The sequence below is a fragment of the Poeciliopsis prolifica genome, unplaced genomic scaffold (assembly GCF_027474105.1).
Source record: "Poeciliopsis prolifica strain line A6 unplaced genomic scaffold, Auburn_PproV2 SCAFFOLD047, whole genome shotgun sequence".
Classification (NCBI taxonomy): domain Eukaryota; kingdom Metazoa; phylum Chordata; class Actinopteri; order Cyprinodontiformes; family Poeciliidae; genus Poeciliopsis; species Poeciliopsis prolifica.
The window spans coordinates 3,812,036-3,833,646 of NW_026562422.1; the positions used below are offsets into that span (position 1 = coordinate 3,812,036).

Sequence of the window (21,611 nt, forward strand, 5' to 3'; positions counted from 1 at the left end):
CATCAAAATTGTGGGAATTAAATCGAGCTTCAGCAGCCACAAGATTCCATGTATATTTTCAGCTTTAAAATCAAGGATTCCCTCAAAGTACATGAAGCAGGATTTATTTATGAGCAATTAGTGACGCACCAATCACGCTCCTCCAGGCAGATATTTGCAGTTTTGCTTGGCTGGACACAGAAAATGTTTGCAAATCCTTTGATAAGGGTTATAGTTTTAAATCCAACAGAAAACAAAAACATAATTGCAACTTTATCACAAGTTATGCATCACAGAATGCATCTCAACATCCAATCCTTGTTTAATTTGTGGATTGTTTTCAGTTATTTACGGTCTTGAACAGACATTACGCAGTGCAGTGATGGCAACATTTTCTGGTTTAGCTAAGACGTTTACATAAATAGAAAAGATTAAACAAGAACATTTCCTTTCTTCTGCTCTTCCTCTCATTATGGGACAATGCAACCTACCATGCTGCTCCTCTGTGTCCCTCCTCCCCTTCCTGTTTCCAGACTCCCTCTCTAGGTGCCTCAGAACGAGGCGAGTTGTGTGTAAGTTGTTGCTGTGAAATTATCACCAACTGCGGCGGCGTGTAGCACACCGAGAGCAGGAGAGGATGGTCGACTGCATGTGATTTTATTTAGGGGTAAAGGATTACGAAGACAAATTCATTCCACCTTTTTAATAACTGTATTAGTGAAGAGGTTAGAAGTATGTTTAGCAAATTTTTTAACTAATTTGAACTTCTGTTGAGTCGGTCTGTTTCATAAAATCCCTGAAAGTTGTGTTGAAGCTCATGAATTTAATAAGACAAAATGTGAAAAAGTTCAAGAAGTGTGAGTACTTCTGCAAGGCGCTGTGGTACACTCTTTATGGTCCTTTTTAAGGTGTCAGTGGATTTATGCTAAAATCAAATTAAGAGTAATTTGCAGCAGCGCTCTGTGAAACATGTAAAACCAGAGTGTTCACGCATCCTTAAGTCTTAAATTCAAGCATGTCTCAAATTCACTTGATATAACGCATGTTGGACTTAGAGACATTAATTACAAGTCTTTAAATTCCATTTAGTCTCAGTTTTTGTTTTTATTTGGGGATTTCCTGCTTCATTGCATTCTGTGACTCCAGGCAGTTGAGGCTACCAGTAACTAGGTAGTAAAGTACCCTTGCTAGCTTGCTAGCTTTTTTATCTCTATCATGGGAAAGTGAAAATATATTGCCAGCTTGTTGTCTTTTGTGCATTTCTTCCACAACATAAGATAACAGTCTTAAAAAATGTTAAAAGTGCAGAATTATGTGAATTAAACGTTTTTGAGCTTTACATCCTGTTACAATATTTCCTCATCAAAAACATACATAGAATGTTGCTTTGATTCTTTCATGCATCTCCAGGGCAACCATTCAGCTGTGCAAAGAGCCTGGGTGGACCTAGTCCTGCCTTCGAGGACGAAGCTCCTCCTTGAAGTTGCAATTTCCAAGCTTCCGCCTTACAGAGCAGCCTTCCCCCACCCCTTCAGACTAGCCAGCAGCAATTAGCAAACACCTGATGGAACTGTGCATTTTCTGAGCTCATCTCCTTGTGCAACACTGTTAAAAACATTGTTAAAGAGTTAATATGTGATGATTTTCCTAAAGGCGGAGTTCAGAAAGAGCAGGAGCTTCTTAAAGAGAAAGAGGCCTAATTTTAAGGCTTTAAATTAGACAAAATGTGTTTTTAGTCATATTTGATGAACTCAGCATTTTTATAACAAGGGAAGATAACAGTTTCTTGATTGTGCTATGTTAAATAACTGCTGCTTTAACATGCACAATGCTGCCCCTTTAAATTTGAGTTGGTGAAACCTGAAGAAAGCCCGAGAAAATTTTCTTTATGCCATTTAATATTTTTAAAAACCCTAATATACGGCATATTATTTACTGCCACTCCTTAAGCCGTCTCTGTGTTCTCTCATATCCGCTCCTCCCTCATCTCCCGGCTGATCCCCGTTTGGAGACACTACAGTTGCTTTCATGGTCCCAGCTACCCACGGCCGCCTCCTCACATCAGCTTTGTCCCAACATCCTACGTTTGTAGTCTGCATCCGCGTAGATCCGATGCATGTATAAATGCACACGCGTGTTCTAATATGCTTGACAGGGTGACTCACAGCTGTTACGTCACATTCTTAAAATAGCAGAGCCAGAGGGTGGGGTGACAAGCATGGGGCAGCAACACTTGCTGTGTGTGTGTGTGTGTGTGTGTGTGTGTGTGTGTGTGTGTGTGTGTGTGTGTGTGTGTGTGTGTGTGTGTGTGTGTGTGTGTGTGTGTGTGTGTGTGTGTGTGTGTGTGTGTGTGTGTGTGTGTGTGTGTGTGTGTAAGGAAAGGGTAAGGACTTCCTCTCTGGCCCAGAATGTACAATAGCTTCTGAAGAGGTCAGGGTTGTGAGTGGAGAGACACATAATGATGCTGTTTGGAGTCCAGGAGGAGAGAGAAGGAGATATTCAGGCTAGAGGCAATATTTGTTCTGTTCAGTTGCACTTTAACCCAGATTTGTGAATACATATACATATACTGTTGACAGAACACAGAGGCTCTTCTGCTTTGCCTTCATTTCATGGCGTTGTTGTTTCACCCTTGTCTCAAATGCATGCAATTAGAAGGGCCTTCTACTTTGCAGAGTGTGTGAATGTACAAATGCTGTGTTACTTTCAGTTTTGTGTGAAACTCAGCTCATGTGTGAAAGCTTTAGTGTCACCAGAGATGGGTTTATTATATTTGAAGCAACCCTCTTGGGTATCATGAGTCTGGGAGTGAAATATAGCTTTATCACTTGCCATATTACGCCTGAAGGATTATAGGATAACCAAAATACTTTGGAAAGGTTTGCAAGCATTATGCTAGTGTTTTTTTTTAATGAGTGTCTGTGGTCACACAGTCCAGAATCACAAAAAAAATAAAATAAAATGTTTATTACAGTAGATTTTCACTCCCTTTTCTGAGATTTCTCAGAAATCGAACTCTGATTTTTCATTTTGGTAAACTAGCGAAACTGAGTTTAAAAAGTTTAAAACTCAATCCCTATATTAAGAACAATACTTGAGACCATTTTTGGTACAATGGAAACAATTTTGGAAGGTACGAGGTTCTACCTTGTCAAGATCAAAATCTGTGATCAAGACTCTGGACTTGGTCTGAAAATTATAACTAGAAATGCAAACAATTAATTGACTTACAATTTATTGCCAATTAATAGTTTATTAGATTAAAGTAGGAGGTAATTAACTAAGAACATTCGCTTAGACCTTCTTTTAGTGTTGTAGTTTGGCCCCCATCCATCAGAAGGCATCCCTGGTCATCCTTAAACAGAGTCAATTAATAGAGAAACAAAGATGGCGGGTGCATCCCAGAACAGGACAGGGAAACAGTCCAAACAGACTCCGGTGTGGGATGCAAAATGCTCTTTATGTGGTTCTGCTTTGAAATTTAAACACTCGACTAGTTCCTTAAATTTAGTTTCAACTTAGTAGCGCTCGTTCAACTGAGCCGCATGACAGAGCAGCGCCAACTTCTCATTGAAAAATGACTGTGAATGCAAGAACGGTGTGATAGAAATGGAAAGGGTAACTCAGAAAAATTATAACCTGATTGCCAAAGACATGACGCCAAAAAGCACGGTTGATTTTGTTCCTGTTTTATTATGTTTTAGCTGGAGAATAAGCACCAGCACCTCCTGACCCCACTGGGGACAAGAGTGTAAGAGGATGGATGGATGGGAGGAAAGAAAATGTAGCCCTTGATAGTGTGAAAAGATGATCGGTCCATTTGATGCAAGAGTAAAAATGTCTGCTTATCAATTAGTCATTATAGTCTATCAATAAGATCAATTAACTTTAGTTTAAGTCGTTCATCGATAACTTGCATCCCTAATTTGAAGACATCTAAACGTTGACTATTTGGAAATTTTATTATCTTGGGGAACATTTAACCAAAATAAGATTAAAGAAATAATCCTATTTTGAATCTGGCAGAAAGAGCTGAAGATGATGGCACCAATGCATCTGAGCGAGAGCAGAGAATGACTAATAGACAACGCCTCAGTCAATGTGCTTTAACACATCGACAAAACGCTCTAATCTTTTCACAATCTAGTTTTGTCTTACTGCCCACTCTGATGTCAAACTTGTAATATTAAGTTTTCTTGGGAATAGACCTGAGACTGCTGTTTGGCAATACAATGTGGATTAACTGTGGTTATTGCTAAAGACAGTTGTAATTATAAAGTCTGTTTCTTTTTATTTATTTTTACAATAATAGTAAATCCGTTTATGAAAGCCGTTTCCTCCAATAATCTAAAAACATAAGTGATTGACCACCGTCAGCGGGAAAGTAATTTTTCAGTTGTGCTTTTACATTTTCTTGTAGCAAAATCTGACCTGCCAAAACATTGAACTCTAGTCCGTTTGCCTGGAAAGTTTGGGGAGGTGTGAATCCGCAATCCCAAAAAAATCCAGGGGGGAAAAAAACTGATAAGTCTCTCACTAACTGGTCTTTTACCAAAGACAAAGAGAAATCCTACAACTGCTAAAAGCTGACAACACTCGAATTTTGTTTTCATTTCATGAAGAAGGAAGTTGATATTACTTTTGTTTTGCTGTCGTTTCCTTTAGTAGCTCTTGGTGAAGCGACACCACAGGCGAAGAGGGAAATGCCCTTTTCAATTAGTTTGGTTCGTTTGACGCAATGCGCTGTGAACGCAAACCACAACATCGGAAAATGTTACAAATGTAACATTTTGTGGTCCTCAATAGTAAGGAGTCCACCGAACAATCAGTAAAATATAAAAATGAGTGTTTGTCACTAATAGAAAAGGTTGTTACAGTCTGAGTGAGCTTCTTTCCATCTCTTTCTGCAGTACTTGGGGCATGTGGAAGTGGAGGAATCGAGAGGCATGCACATCTGTGAGGACGCAGTGAAGCGGCTTAAGACGGTAGGTATTACAACACGACCTCTCTGTACCTCCAGGAATGTGGCTACTAAGCACCAGATATTCCATCTTCTCTCTTTTACTCTCTACTCAAACTCTTTCACCTTTTATGGCAGCTCTCTCTCTCTCCTATCAGTGTGTGTGTTCTTCCATTGTTTTATCTTGCTTACTTTTTCCCCCTATCCTGAAGAGGTTGAATTAGGTTCTCCACCCTTGCCTGCCGGCCGGCCCTTAAGCACTCCTCCTCCTCCCGTCCTCTCGATACGCTCGGTCTCGGCCGGAGCAGCGAGGTCGGCGTGTACTTCCTGCTCCCGTAGGACCCGGCAGAGTTGCGCAAAAAAAGGGAACAAATTCCAGAGAGGAGGGGGAAGAGGGAAGCAATTTCTTTTGCATGTCGTCAGTTGTTTGCCAGAGCTCCACCCAGGTCATAAACTCCCAGCCGGTGGATGAGACTGATTCTCTGAAGTCAGGGCCAAACCTGAGTTGGCAGGTTTGGCGGAGCTCTCCGTCTCTGTCTGCGCGATCGGGTCCCACCTAGACGCATTAACGGATTGCGTCTGAGTTTAAGCACCGGCCGGGAAAACTTTTTCGCCACATGTGCCGTCAAAGTTTCGGTTTTAGACTATACATTATCTGAAGCTCACTTCAGATAATGTATCCCTGTCATCTAGTTTGCTCCCCATCAGACTTAATTTATCCTGCAGCTGCGTGAAGAGTCTTTGAGTCCTGCTGCATTTTCTACTCAAGCTGCTGAAGACTTACTTGATCCTTGCCTCTTTTGCTAGTGCAATCACACTGATGATCGTGTTCATTCAGCAAACTGCCAAACACCAAGCATTCTCAGTCTATTCAAATTAAATAGATACGAGTTAAACATGCATGTAAAAGCAACCTTTATTAACATTTAAGCACCATTCTTCTTAAACTAAAGTTTAGTCAGCACCTCAAACTTGACGTCAGTGGCGTCACTAGATCTATTTTAGGGGGTCTAAAACCCCTTAAATATTCTAAAGCCTTGCTAAATAATTAGATTTTTTCTTTGTTGTTGTTATTATTGGTTTCTTTTGTTTTTGTTTTTACAAATAATACAGATAATGTGACCATTTAGTGAGTTTAAATAATCATAAAATATCAGTTTTAACAAAATATTAGGCTGAATACTCCATAAATGTTCTCAACCCCCACTAAATAACTTGGTGGTTTTTGTTATTATTAACAAAAAGAAAGCAACATAATGTCACCGGAATGAGTTTAAGTAATTACATAGAATATCATTGTAACCGATGGCCCAGACTATTGTAACTCAAAATGTGATCATATTTTGAGTTACAATAGTCTGGGCCATCGGTGTATCACCACAGGAAAATTATATTTATCTTAGCAACATTTGTTCGGAAGTTATCTCATTACATTGATTAACTGTTTGCAGTCTTTTTTTTTTAGAAATAGAGGTTTCTTTTACCCTTAACATTATTTCAAACATGGAACAGCAACTTCTCCATTTTCATTGCTTTCATGTTTGCTCACATCCTCTGTGTCTTCTCAGTGCTGGTCATTGGCAACAAATAAACACACTACTAAGAGTTGCTGAATTTCTCTTTTGTTTTTTTACAAGACTAATTTATAGATCACCTACTTCATTGGGCATTCCTCCAAATATGGAGATGCACCATATATTATAATTTTTTTCTCTTAAAGTTCCACTTGCAAAGTAATATTTGAAAGAAAAAAATCTCTAAATTAGATTCATTTTATTATAAGTATACAGTCACCAATCATTAATTACAATCATGCCTAAAATCACCTCTAACAAATGTAGGTTTACAGTAGTCATTTAATTTTACCAACATGTTATTGCTGACAGGAAGTACTATTGATGTTTAGGAATGAACCTGCGAAACTCCAGACTTGAATCTGATTAGCCTGTTTGTTTGCTCATCAAAATTATAATGGATAAATTTCATCTACACCTGATTTATTTATTTATTACATTTTTATTCCTTTTAAATCGCTCTTAGATGGGTCATCCTCACTCCGTCTCCTTATGCCAGACGGTTTTGTTAAAGCACGGCTGTCAGACCAAGGCCAGCCTTGAACAAATACAATTAGCAAATCCTTCCACGTCTTCACTAAGTCTTTAATAAACTGACTGTTACCAGGCGACACACGCAGTCGCTGCATTTCCTCTGAACTAACATTAACGTCGGACAGGAAGCTGGCTTCTGAACCTGAGCCTTGCTCGGTCCTAAACTTGCAGCTTGAAGCAGGCCGAGGCGAGCAGCAGGATCGCCTTCATTCAGGCTGCTTCACCGCTTCCAGTGAGGAAGAACAGTAGCGGTGAACCGAAGCACGCATGAATAAGTAGAAGTCGAAGCTGGAGTGGATGTGCCCGAGCGTTGAACCGAGCTGGAAGGAGTTGGCCGGGGAGCTGTCAGCTTGGCGATGTCGTCAGCAGCGTTCGGGAGCGTAATAAGGAGTTTTCTCACAGCTCTGTGATCCGTGACTCAGAGGGGAGGAGGAGGAGGAGGAGATGGAGATGGGGGCTGCACTGCGGCACCATCAACCTCCAAGCTGCCCTCTTCTGCTGTCATTATGACATCACTTCCTTTTGTTTGCCGACTGGGGCTGTGAGTTTTATCAGTTACTCAGCTCACAGTGACATGGATTTTGTTTTTCTTCCTTTTTGTCTGTGTGTGCTGCTGGGTGTACACCTTGAAGATGCTGACATGGTGAAAGATTCTTTCTAGTCATTCAGTCAGTAAATCAAGGTCTATGCGCTTTCAATGAAAAGTCCGCCATTTCTGAATTGAATGCTAAATTTGAAGAGGTCCTCGTCTGCTTTGATGTTAAAACATGTCCTGTGGTCAGGAACTCTGTCTTGTATGTTTGATTTCTACTGCTTGAGCAAAATTTTGTAAAGCGTGAAACGGTTTCACAAAGATCTTGCACAACAGGTGTTCAGCGGTTCTGTGTGTCCTGTCAGGGTTTGCGACTCTTCAGATGGGAGAAAGTCTCTTACTCAGCAATAGACCCGATCTGGGATGATAACCTTCCATAAAACCTTCAAACATTCGAAACTGAAAAGTAGCAATTATTTCTACTGCTGCCAACATAACAAGCGTTGATTACCACAGTTGTGACATTACAAATAAAATGCATTAGCTTTTGTAAGCCAACCTTCTGTGCACCTGTCAGAGTTGACCTACAGTAGATTGACTTTGGTGTTAGCCTGCTTTGTTCAAGCATTATTGTGATTCATATCATTGATGTGTATTGGATGAATTTCTCTTTCCTGTAGACTATTAAAAAGTGCAGCCAGCTGACCAACAGTGTGCAGCCACACTACCTAAAACTTTGCTTCACTTTACTGGTAAACGGCCCACACTTGTTCACCAGGTGGTTTTGTAAATCAATGTCTACAAAGTGGCTTTTCTGTCTAGATCATCTAATTTTTTTCAGACTTTGTTGACTCATTGTGACCTTTTTAAAAGTTTCTTCTCTCTTCCGCTTGGAAATGTTTTTGCTTATGATGGATTTATGAATGCTGATAAATGACCTTTTTCCGTGTGTTATACTTTCTGTCCTTTTCAAGCAGGTTTAAATTGCAGAGAAATGCCTCCAGATCCAACTTCCTCCTTTTCTCGAGATGTAGCGCTCTCTTTGTTCTAAACTCTGTTCCCCTAACCATATCCTACTAATACATTCACTGCTCGTCTTTGTGGCTCCCACAGAAACACCACATGCACTAGCAAGAGCTCAACTCACAACCAAATGCACGTCCATTTCTGGTTGACACGTTTAATCATGCGTCAACGTGAGCCGTCTGCACCGCGGCAGTGTAACAGGAGCCAAACGGCACTCCTTTTCAGAGTTTTGTGGGACGGAGAACAGCTCGCCGCAAGCATGTGAACGCAGAGAAGGGATTAAGGTCTGGTCTGGTTGGAGTGTTTGTTTTTTTTTTTTTCTTGTTTAAAGTGGTTGCTGCAGTTTGAACCCGAACCGCCTGACTCAGCAAACAGTCACAGGCTTGATCCAGAGGTCAGTCTTCCGTCTGCTGCAGTCTGTTTCTGTCTGCTGAACAACCGCAGACGGATCGGATCTGTGTCTGAGCATCAGAGGAGAAAGAACAAAAATTGGACTTGAGGTTATCTTTTCCCAACAGGCTAAGAGGTAGAGATGGATGACATGGGCTGCTGACAGGAATATGTTGTTTTTCCAGCTTGACAGGCTCTGACCAGAATTATTTGACAATGTTTTGTTTTTTATCTGTGTTTTAAGATCTTTCGCTTAAATGCGGTTTTAGAATCGTTTAGATATACTTTGGTTTTGTGGGGAACCTCAAGATCCCATTGATGATCATTAATAAACCCCCATTGGGGGTCTTTACCCCAACTTTGGAAACCAGAACTTTAGGAAATACATTCATTTCTGGGTATATTTAGTAAAGCTAAACATACCAAATTTCTAATATAACATGCTACGTTAAGTTCAAACTGTACACTCTACAACTGCATTCTTTTTAAAATAATGAGTCTTTTCAATGTGGAAGCTGAATCTACATTAAAGTTAGCTCTTTTCCCCCCACATTGAGTAAGACATTTCCAAATAAAATCAGATAAACATAAAAATGTATGAAGCAATTTTACTGTAAACTGTATTTATGTGACAGGTCGGCGGGTTATTCAGATTTTTGGCCGATCCCAACTATTTTTCTTTTTCTCTGGTTAAGTTGCTAAAGACTGTTTAAAATGTAGGTTGTCTTTGTTTTCACAATAGTAAAACTGTGTTTTAAAGCTCTCACCCAAAGAGTACGTCTTCTCTCATACCAATATAAATATGTTTTAAAAAACCACCAGCAAGCTATCTGTTTCCGTACTAAGTGGTGTCACTTCCTGCTGTCAGAAGGGTTCTGCGGTGAGCATTAACTCTTTTCGGGATTTTCCTTCACGGTTCTACTAACTCCAACAAAGTGTCCCTCTTCCACCCCACTCCCCCCCCCCTCAGTCCATCCATCCATAACTCTGAAGTGAATTTATGTGGCGCTAACTGAATAAAAGCATCACTCACCTCACTCATAACCCCAGCTTCAACTTCACCAAACCAAACAAGCTTCGAATCAAACCCCCTCAAAGCCCTCTAGTCAATTCTTAGACGACTTAGGTAACATTTTCATGCCTTGTTCTCCCCCCGACCCCCGTCTCCTCCAACCCTCTCACCCACCCTCCACCCTTTTTTTTTTATCCACATCCACTTCCAGGACAGGAAATTCTTCAAAGGATTCTTTGTGAAAGTAAGTTATTGCTTTGTGACTCTGAGTGTTTTTTTTTCCTCCTTTCCTTCTCACTAGCTTTATCATTTTCTCACACTTCACTCTTTGATCACACCTGATGGCTGGAAGAAGCACATGGACACATGGGGGAGCTGAGGGGTGGACAAACAACGATGCATGTTTCTGAGCAGGTGGGGTGGTTTAGGCTGGGGAGGGGCATCTTTAAGTCACCCATGTGTTTGTGTTTTTGGTATTAACAAGCGTGCCTTCTCTACCTTCAGCCCTTCTCCCATGAAGCAGCAATGGAACAGCGGATATTTCCCTTTTCATTGTTGCTGTTCTAACCAATGGGGTCATCACTACCTGCTGCATCAATCCACAGAATCTCGCACCAATCCCTCTTTGGTTTCTTGATCAAATTTATTTCATCCTGTGTGGCACAGATCTTTGAAAACACCTCTTGACTTTTTTTTTTTGTTTTGTTTTTTTTGTTTTGTTTTGTTTTTTTTTTTTTGCCTTTCTCACTAGTTGCTATCTCTTTTATTCACAGGTGTACTCTGTTTGTGTGCGTGTGTGTTTGTCCTAATATTTTTTATGAATAGGTGCAGAGGATTGTATTAAAAAAAACTAATCCTGTGGGATGTTGGAGAAGCTCTTGTTTTGTAACCCATTGCTTTGTGTGTGTGGGTGTGTGTGTGTTTGCAGGCTGGGAAGAAGGCAGTGCGAGCTGTGTTGTGGGTGTCGGCTGATGGTCTTCGTGTTGTTGATGACAAAACAAAGGTAAGCCAATAGAAAACCTCATAGGAGAAGCCTGGAGAAGCAACTCGAGACTTAATTCCACTCAAACAAAATCTCTGCCAAGGCTTCAAAAATTGCTGTTAACCAATGCTCTTCTTCCATATAAAGAAGAATCTGTAAACATTAAGGTACAAAACCTCCAAGAGACGAACCCTCCAAAAGACGCTGCAGCTGTAATCGCAGTGGGACGTTTTTCTGGATTTTACTGGCTCTGAGGGACTGAATACAAATCCACACTTTTCAAAAGATTTAGCAAAATGCTTTAAGGCCGTATATAATTTCACTGAAATCAATTCTGAAATTCATGTATGTAAAATCAAGGCCTGGAATTGTCTTACATTCATTTTAAAAAGTGCTAGTTGGCCTTAAATGTGTTAATCATAGGGCTGCATTTTGTTGTAGCCATTTAATTTCTTATATTTTATGTAGTTTGTTTTTCTCATGGGACTTTTTCTGTCAAGCTAAAGTTTGAGACATATTTATTGCGTTCTGTGACTCGAGGCGGTTGAGGTTACCAGGTTACCCTGTGAAAGCTAGCTAGCTATTGTTTACATCTGTTATGGGTAAGTGTCAATTTATTATCTTTTGTACATTTCTGTCAATATACAGGTCTTAAATTTTATTCATATTGATCTTAAAATGTATCAAATTTGATTTGGTGAAACTTTCAAAAACCCTATTAATTGTATTCTGTGTTTTGGTTTGTCACATAAAGCTTTGGTGAAATATAGGAATATCTGACATTTAAATGCTGTGGAAAAAGTTCAATATTTTTTAAGCTGGTCATCTTGTATAGAGTCATTACTTAATCTGGATCAGTAGGTTACAGAACCAGATTTTAGACGAGACTGATCAGCTTAGTTGGTCTTATGCAATGTTTACATTTTCTGAAGCACTGAGTTTTGTGTTTTCCTTACCTGTAAGCCGTAATCATCAAAACGGCAAGAGATAAAATCTTGAAATATATAACTCAATGTGTAATGCAAATGTGTTTTATGACTTTTGCCTTTTTCCTAATTTTCACATTTCTTTGAGGTGTAAACAAAACTTCCTTGTAAGTGGTAAAGTAACAAAATGTGAAAACATTCTAGGTGTATGTTTATGCTGTAAATATTGAATACACTGACTGTATCTATTAATTACAATAATAATTTTTAAAAAAATCTATGGTGAAAAGGCTCAATTGACCTCCAAAATGCCCTTTTTTGTCATTATGTACCCTGTGAACCTTTGTGTGGTACTAATGACTTGTTTATGTGGAATTAAATAAGAAGTCATACTGACACCTGCTGGAAGTATCTGGTAAAGACATTAAAAAATATCCTAGTTTTTTGGGCTCAGCTGTCTGAGTTGGGTATATAACTATATATTTGAGGGGACAATGTGAATGAAAGAATAAAAAGATAAAAATAAACTATATGCAATTTATAAAAACATGTATTATAGTTACAGTTAATCACAATTTTGACAGCTGTTGACATTGCTGGTCCAATTTGGTTTTTCAGAGAAACTGGAGTACTTGTAGTTGATCTTTCAAACATGTCAGGTATTAATAGGCATGTTTAATTTAAGATGTGTATTTTGCCTATATGTTTTTGTTTTGGAATTAGAAATAGTTGATGAGATGTAGTTGGATGAGAAAACACCGACTTAAAGACCAAAAAGAGCTCACGTTTTGATGTTGCTCCATTTCCCAGCTCTCAGCTTTGACCGTGCTAACGATAGAAACTGCTTTCCGCAGGACCTGATCCTGGATCAGACAATAGAGAAGGTTTCGTTCTGCGCTCCCGACAGGAACTTTGAGAGGGCGTTCTCTTACATCTGCAGGGACGGCACCACGCGACGCTGGATCTGCCACTGTTTCATGGCCATTAAAGACTCAGTAAGAACCAGCTCAGTTACGGCTGATGCTGTGCTTCACAGGAAGGCCTGCTCAAACGTCTATTCTCTGAGAGTTTGAGCCGTCGCCTTCAGAAATAAACGACGCGTGTTTCTGACTTTTTGCGGTGAGAATCTTCATCCTTTGTGTCGTCCCTGACAGGGAGAGCGACTCAGCCACGCTGTGGGCTGCGCGTTCGCTGCTTGTCTGGAGCGAAAACAGAAGCGGGAGAAGGAGTGCGGCGTCACGGCAACCTTTGATGCTAACAGAACCACTTTTACTCGGGAAGGCTCATTTCGTGTTACCACAGCAACGGAGGCTGCAGAGAGGGAAGAAGTCATGAGACAATTGCAGGATGCTAAGAAAGGTGCGTACTTTAATTTACTTTGGAGAGTTAGATTTTCAAACTCGTTATGAGTCTCTTAGTAGTTGGTGTGAGAGCTGTGTTGCTAGTTTTACTGTATCTTTCTGTCTCTATCTTCCTGTAGCTGCCTCTTTTTGTCTTTTTCTTTCTGTTCCTTTCTCTTTTGGTCTTTCTTTTCATTTCTTTATATCTGTCATTATGCCACTACTTTTTTTCTGTCTTTTAGGACACAAACTTACAAAAAACTTAGCATTGTAAACGTGTTCTTATACTCAGTTACATTCACTCATGCACTCACCATTCAAACCTGCATTTATTTAGTTCTAAAAATATCCAAAACCCTTTAGATTAAGACAGAGAAAAAAATCACTAGATAATATGTAAATAGAAACTGTAGTTAAGACATCCATCCAATACACCCATTAAGAAGCTCCGCCTTCAGACCCTATAATCCTCATATATGGCTCCCAGAGGTTCTCAAAGTCCCGTTGTTTACCCTTGGCGGTGTATGTTAGTTTTTCCAGTCTGAATGAATTTGCAATTTCTTTCTTCCAGAGTCCCAGGGAGGGACGTCCATGCTCCTCTAGTATAATGCAATAGATCTTCTGGCTTGAAGTTATCTGTAATCTATCAATTTAGTTTTAATCTGTGACCGTTTAAATTCCACTGGGTGCTAGAACACAGATTTTAACCTCTAATGGCACTTACACCTTAAACAATTCAGATAGACACCGAATAACATCCTTCCAAAACTTCTGGATTTCAAGACATTCCCAACTTTATGGATTCATAAAGTTGATTTCAATAGCAGCCTCTTGAAATAGCAGCCTCTTGAAAATAATAACTTGCCAGAAACTTTCCTCCGAGCTGTACCACCTGTAAAAGTCTCAGCTCTTCAGCAGGTTGTTGCCTCATTGTCTCCTTCTCTTTACCAGCAGAGTCAGACGTGACTGTTGTCGGGAACTCTGCCAACAGCGTGACAAACTCCTCGGTGCTCCAGCCAGGAAGCTCCCCGTCCCCCTCGTCCTCTCCGCCTCTCTCTGTAGCGGCGCTGGGGCCTCAGGTGATACCCCGCAGACACGCGCCGGCCGAGGCCCTCGCCCGCCAGGGCTCCTTCAGGGGCTTTCCGGCCCTCAGCCAGAAGACCTCCCCCTTTAAACGCCAGCTATCGCTACGCATGAACGAGCTGCCCTCCACCATGCAGCGAAAATCTGACTTCCCTATTAAAAACACAGGTGATGATTTAAATCACATTACTGAATGACCTTAGTGTTATAAAGTCTGTGCATTGTTTCTATATAGTGTTGGGTAAAAGGATTCGCTATGGAGCAAAGATACTTTAAAGCCTTTGAAAGTCCTGAAACGACTGGAATACACTGACTGATTAAGCTTATTAGTGGTTGGGAATTTAATTTGTAGCCTAAGATTTCTGGTTTCTCTGAGGTTTTAGTAGCAGGTCTTCAAAATGGGAAAGACATGAAAACATTGCTGTGAAGTAAGGCAGCTATGGGTCGGACTGCATCAGGAGAATTCCTACAAGTTACTGAAATATGAAAATTTGACCTCAACTCCAGTGAGGGCAATAATTACATTTCATCTTTGCCATCATGCACTCAGTGGGGGAAATGTTAGTGAAGTTAAAAAGCGTGCCATATTGAGGTCACCACGTCTCCACAGCAACTATCCCAATTTACAGGGAGGTATGGAGAAAAGGTAGAAAACGGCATCATGAACTCCTGGAGATTTTGATGAATAACTTCATTAATTCCTGTTATTCAATTAAGAAGGACTCGCTATACTACAAAGAATTATGTATTTACTAGCTTCTGATTTACATTTGAATAATAAATATCCGTCTTTTTGTTATTTTTTTTTTTAAGAATAGGGAAACAGTTGATCAGTATACAGTTAGGGCCAGAAATATTTGGACAGTAACACAATATTTGTGAGTTGGGCTCTGCATGCCACCGCATTGGATTTGAAATGAAACCGCTACAACAGAATTCAAGTGCAGATTGTAACGTTTAATTTAAAGGGTTGAACAAAAATATCTGATAGAAATGTAGGAATTGTACACATTTGTTTACAAACACTCCACATTTTAGGAGCTCAAAAGTAATTGGACATATAAACATAACCCAAACAAAAAAGTTTTTTCTCAATATTTTGTTGCGAATCCTTTGGAGGCAATCACTGCCTTAAGTCTGGAACCCATGGACATCACCAAACGCTGGGTTTCCTCCTTCTTAATGCTTTGCCAGGCCTTTACAGCCACAGCCTTCAGGTCTTGCTTGTTAGTGGGTCTTTCCGTCTGAAGTCTGGATTTGAGCAAGTGAAATGCATGCTCAATTGGGTTAAGATCTGGTGATTGACTTGGCCATTGCAGAATATTCCACCTTTTTGCTCTCATGAACTCCTGGGTAGCTTTGGCTGTATGCTTGGGGTCATTATCCATCTGTACTGTGAAGCGCCGTCCGATCAACTTTGCAGCATTTGGCTGAATCTGGGCTGACAGTATATCCCGGTACACTTCAGAATTCATCCGGATACTCTTGTCTGCTGTTATGTCATCAATAAACACAAGTGACCCAGTGCCATTGAAAGCCATGCATGCCCATGCCATCACGTTGCCTCCACCATGTTTTACAGAGGATGTGGTGTGCCTTGGATCATGTGCCGTTCCCTTTCTTCTCCAAACTTTTTTCTTCCCATCATTCTGGTACAGGTTGATCTTTGTCTCATCTGTCCATAGAATACTTTTCCAGAACTGGGCTGGCTTCTTGAGGTGTTTTGGGCAAATTTAACTCTGGCCTGTCTATTTTTGGAATTGATGAATGGTTTGCATCTACATGTGAACCCTTTGTATTTGCTTTTATGGAGTCTTCTCTTTACTGTTGACTTAGAGACAGATACACCTACTTCCCTGAGAGTGTTCTGGACCTCAGTTGATGTTGTGAACGGTTCTTCTTCACCAAAGAAAGTATGCGGCGATCATCCACCACTGTTGTCTTCCGTGGACGCCCAGGCCTTTTTGAGTTCCCAAGCTCACCAGTCAATTCCTTTTTCCTCAGAATGTACCAGACTGTTGATTTTGCTACTCCAAGCATGTCTGCTATCTCTCTGATGGATTTTTTCTTTTTTTCAGCTCAGGATGTTCTGCTTCACCTCAATTGAGAGCTCCTTTGACCGCATGTTGTCTGGTCACAGCAACAGCTTCCAAATGCAAAACCACACACCTGGAAACAACCCCAGACCTTTTAACTACTTACTTGATTACAGGTTAACGAGGGAAAGGCCTTTTGAGTTACTTGCAGCCTTTGGAGTCCATTGTCCAATTACTTTTGGTCCCTTGAAAAAGAGGAGGCTATGCATTACAGAGCTATGATTCCTAAACCCTTTCTTTGATGGGTGGGCTCTCATATTGCAGCTGGTAGTGTGCACTTTCAGCCCATACTATATATAAATTGTATTTCTGAACATATTTTTGTCAACAGCTAAAATAACAAAACCTGTGTCACTGTCCAAATATTTCTGGCCCTAACTGTATAATAAGTCAGGTGTCAAAATTTATGGCACATCATTAAACCCTTTTATGGATTCTTTTTATATTTAAGAAAGGACAAAAATACAGTGTTTTTATGTTCTTTATAAGCAAATACCTCCTTAAAAATTATCAATTTGAAACAAAAGCACAATTCACACCTAGACAAATGTGACATTCTTGTGTACCGGGATGAATTCTGTATTTGAACTCTCTGCATGCTCGTCCCTGCAGTCCCTGAGGTGGAAGGAGAAAACGACAGCATCAGTTCGCTGTGCACTCAGATCGCCAGTGCGTTCAGCGGGCCCCCTGAAGACCCCTTCTCTTCTGCTCCGATGCCCAAACTGGCATCCTCTCCTCAGTCCCCCGTGGCGCCAGGTAAAACCTGTTCCTGTCTGCTCTGGGGCACACACTCTGGACACACACTCCATTTTCAGTAGTTAAAATTATAAGTCAGATATAGACATTTTGTTTTGAGATCAGATTATAAACAAATTTAACTGGTTCCACACTTTTAAACTCCATTTTGCGTCTCCCTTTATATTTTAATGCCTGCCTCTCTGTTCGCTATAAAGTCTCTAACACTTGTGTTAAAGAAGCAATTAACACCTCAAGCTACCTATTAACAGCATGACAGCTTTGCACGTCTAAGGAAAGATCATCTTTCAGAGCTTGCGTCAGCGTTTTTCTCTTATTGGCTTTAGTGAATGGCACCATGCCTGCCTTCTCCATTGCTGCCACTGCCGCTGCTGCCGCCTCCAACCCCGCCGTCCTGCACCCCGCTCTGCCTACGCGAGAGACTAACCCCTGGGCCACAAACCCGCCGGGGCCCACCGCTCCAGCCCTCCCAGGTAAGCAGCTCCGCAGGGGAGACTTGAGATTTCTGTTCGCTGAGAGTGAAGTCCACGTCTGTCCTGGGTGTTTCGTTTCGTCACTCTTTTGATTTTGGAAAAAAAAAAAAAAATTTAAAAAGCGCCCTTTTTCTTAGTTTCACAAAAAGGTTTGTTTTTTTCAACACTCGCTTGAATCATCTCAGTCACTGGACAGTCTGTGCCTTACCAGAGGCATGAAACGGGAAATCGATCAAGTTTATTCTTATAGCATGCTTCAGCAACAGGGCAGTTTAGAGTGCTTTACCTCATGAACACACAAAAACATCATAAACATGACTTGCAGTCAACAACTGTGAAAGCCAGTACCAGGCGTTACATTTTGTCAAGTCCAACTGGGAGGTCTGGCTGTCAGCCTGGAATGACCGCCTGGAGGCACTCCAAGCTGGGATTGGAGGGATGGAGTGCTCCCATCCTCTGGTGGCGGTGGTAGACTAAAAAACAAACAAAAAAACACTTTTTTTTTTCTTTTTTGACAAATTTTAAATGTTTGCTCAATATTTGCATGACAGTTAGATGGAAACACAGCTACTGAATAGGATTGTTAAGTAGAGCGCGGCTTAAACACCAATATTAGGATATTTAGTGAGGGAAAAAAAGCTTCTGAGTTCAAACATTTCAAGTGTCTTTCACTTCTTAAACTCTTTTGCATTTTCCTCAAACATAAATAGATTTGGAGGTTTTTAGATAAGCCACGTGCATAATTGTGAAATGGCTGGAAAATTGTGCATGGCTTTGAAAAATTTAAAAATAGAAAATTTGGCATTCATCCATATTCAGACCCCTTTAATTTGATACCAGTAAATATATTCCAGTGCAACCAATTGCCTTTTTATTTCTCTGGAGTTTTACTGCAGCATGGTGTCCTATTGTCGCACACCAAATGGTAAGAAGTTTGGATCAGGACAAAAACCAGCTGTGGTGTTCTCTATCAGCTCAGTTACTTGAAAATAACATCCAAGTGCCTTCAGAATATATTTATAGACAACGGAGTTCAGGTCAGATGAAACCAGAGCAAAACTTTTCATGGTCTTTATGGAAAACACTTTATTTGGTGGAAACCTAACATTTAAACATGGATGAAGGCAAATGCAGGGAGAGAACACAATTTCAAAAACCAAGTATCATTTTCTTCACATTTTTGCACTAATTGGTGTTGCTTTATTAAAGGGGCAGTATTATGTACAATTGACTTCATTGAGCTTTTAATAATGTTACGATGTTATCCCCTTATCAAAAACAGATCTGAAGTGTTGCCTTGATTCGTTCATGCATGTTTGAGAATTTCTCTTAGTCTTCCATGGGAACCATTCAGGTGTGCAAAGTACCTGAGGGAACCGACACACAGGTCCTCCTTAGAGCTGCAGTCTCCCAGCTTCAGTTCTTCCATCTCTCAGAGCAGCCCTCCCCCTGCACCTCCAACACTGAGCTCCTTCAGACTAGCCAGCAGCAATTAGCAAACACCTGGTGGAACTGTTCACCTGTGGAGTTCATTATAGGACCAACTGCTCAGTGTAACGCTGGCAAACCTTTTGTTAAAAGGTTAATAGAGCAGCCATGTTGTGATGACTTCCTGAAGGCGGAGATTCAGAAAGAGCAGGAGTTTTTAAAGAGACAGAGGCCCAATTTTAAGGTGTTAAATTCTGAAGTTAATTTTGTTTCAAGTCATATTTGATATATAAAGCGTTTTGATAATGACTGAAAGAAACAACTATCCCCCACAAACCCTTTCTCCACCGACTGTGCCTGAAAAATACATTATATTGCCTCTTTAGATAAAAGAAATTATCCAGTGACAGAATTTGGAAAAACATCATGTGGTCAAGCTCTATTGCAGGGCATTGTTGATGTGCTAGAATCATCTTTGTCTCTTTTTTTTGTTTCTTCTTTCTTACATCAGGAGGAGATTGGACATCAGCGACGCCAGCGATGGTAGGCCCTCCCACTGCCTCTCCAGTCATGTCCGCCCACAAACGCACGCCATCAGAAGCCGACCGCTGGTTGGAAGAAGTCACCAAATCAGTCCGCGCGCCGCAGTCTAAACCGATCTCAGCAGGAGGCACGCCTCCCCCACAGCCATTCGCTGCCCCGGTGCATATGCCCATGGCTCCAGTCCCCGTCGTTCCCGCAGTGCCCTTTATGCCTTCCTTGCCCCCTTCCGTCCCCTTGGTGCCTCCCCGCCAAACTGCTTTCCAACCCCCAGCGGTGGCCTCTTACCCGGTATCCAACGGTCTGCCGTTCCCCCAGCCCAGCGTTCCAATGTTTGGCATAACTCCCTCGCAGATGGTGGCCAATGTGTTTGGCTCCGCCACCCAGCCACAGCCGTTTCCCATCCCGGCCGCCGCTGCCGCCATGCCACAGACTGGTGACGCTCAGGCCGTCAATAACATCTCCCCATACGCCAAACCCCCGGCACCCACCGAGGTTCACATCCAGCCCCCGAACGGCAGGGCCGCCTTCAACGGCGCCGACGGCTGGGCGGCCTCGTCTTCACAGTATGGCCAGCCTGCACCGGCACCGCAAGAAGACGCGTTCGAAGCCCAGTGGGCGGCGCTGGAGAACCGCCCGCACCAGCGCACCTCCCCGTCCCCCACAAACCCTTTCTCCACCGAGCTGCACAAGACTTTTGAGATCCAACTGTGAATGCAGTGCCATCAGAAAGCACCAGGTAGCTGGGGACGGACTCGACGAAGTCACCCCACCCCTTCCTGCTGACGTTTCATTGGACACCCACTGCAGGGGTGGTCGGGGCGAAAAAGCAAAACAAACCCTGTGCAGCGTCAACGGGGGAAAAAAAAAAAGTAAAACAAAACAGGTTGTTGTGAAGACATTCACGGCTCCTCAGGCATTTTCTTTGTATTATCTGTATTGTTTTGTTTGTGCTTGTGGAGCGCAAGGTTATCATTACCCTGTGGAGCGCAACTCTCTTCTGCCAGCTAGCTTTGCTCACCGAGGCCCTCTGCTGGCAGGCGAGCGACGCAGCACTGAGAGAACTCAACTTCCAGATGAGAAATCCTCCATAAAAGCCACCCAATCAGAAGACGAGAGCCACACAATGCCAAAATCTTTATTTTTATGCATCAAGTATATTTGAAATAGCTTTGGAATCTAACAGAAGAGTTGTAAGTAATCTTGCCAAAGGCACGGGATAGTTACAATGTTCATGTGTACAAGAAAAGATCATGTATATTATACATAAATATATATATATATATATCTAAAGAATCTATACTGTACACAAAGCTCACAGCAGTGCAAATTTTTAATGTGATGTAAAGAGATTTTTTTGTGAAGGGATAGCTGCTTTTTTGAGTGTGCATTTTTCCCCTAATTTTTAACAAAAAATCTTGATGCTGTTTGTTGCATCGCCTAACTGAATGGGGGAAAAAAAAACAATATCTCACCGTGAAATAGGGTATCTTTGCACCAACAATCAGCTTGAACTCGGCCATGGCAGTGGTGCCTATATGGTCTCTTGCTTGTCCTTAATGTTTGACGATTTGGGACAAACTAGTACCTTGTTTTGTAGCACCAATCTTGTTTTATATTATTCTTATTTAACAATCTGGTTTTACCACCTCCTGCTGGGGGATTTTTTTTAAGAAGTTGATTTTTTTTTTAGTTTTGTTTTATTATTTTTTCTGCACATGCACTAAGCCAGATCATTTGTGATTAACATGGGCTGGTCAATCATGATGCTGCGCTAGCTGATCCGGCCCGGTTTCCGTTAGCATGCTGTTAGCTCTGACGGGCAGCAGAACCCCCACTGGGAGGAAAAGATTTTTTTTTTCCATCCGCTCTATTTGATTTTCTCTTCTTTTTTCTTTTTTTTAATCAAACCTGCGAATACGATCAATTCTCTGATCTACTTTTCCATTTTGTAAGTATTTCATTTCTTTATTCCAGCTC

General features: G+C 41.2%; 1 protein-coding gene across 7 annotated transcripts in view; it reads left to right on the forward strand.

Moving 5' to 3' along the window:
- numb (NUMB endocytic adaptor protein) overlaps window positions 1-21,098 on the forward strand; it is a 51,075-nt gene extending 29,977 nt beyond the window's left edge. For 2 of the 7 annotated variants that reach the window (XM_055057037.1, XM_055057035.1), the window contains 9 exons: window positions 4,890-4,964; window positions 10,219-10,251; window positions 10,936-11,010; window positions 12,770-12,910; window positions 13,070-13,274; window positions 14,207-14,506; window positions 17,047-17,190; window positions 17,517-17,663; window positions 19,603-21,098. In XM_055057037.1, the coding sequence (XP_054913012.1) occupies window positions 4,890-4,964; window positions 10,219-10,251; window positions 10,936-11,010; window positions 12,770-12,910; window positions 13,070-13,274; window positions 14,207-14,506; window positions 17,047-17,190; window positions 17,517-17,663; window positions 19,603-20,345 (1,863 nt within the window). In that variant the 3' untranslated portion in view covers window positions 20,346-21,098. The remainder of the gene's footprint in view (window positions 1-4,889; window positions 4,965-10,218; window positions 10,252-10,935; window positions 11,011-12,769; window positions 12,911-13,069; window positions 13,275-14,206; window positions 14,507-17,046; window positions 17,191-17,516; window positions 17,664-19,602) is intronic. The other 5 variants (XM_055057038.1, XM_055057041.1, XM_055057039.1 and 2 more) reach the window with 5 other exon arrangements.
- The last annotated feature ends 513 nt before the right edge of the window (window positions 21,099-21,611 follow it).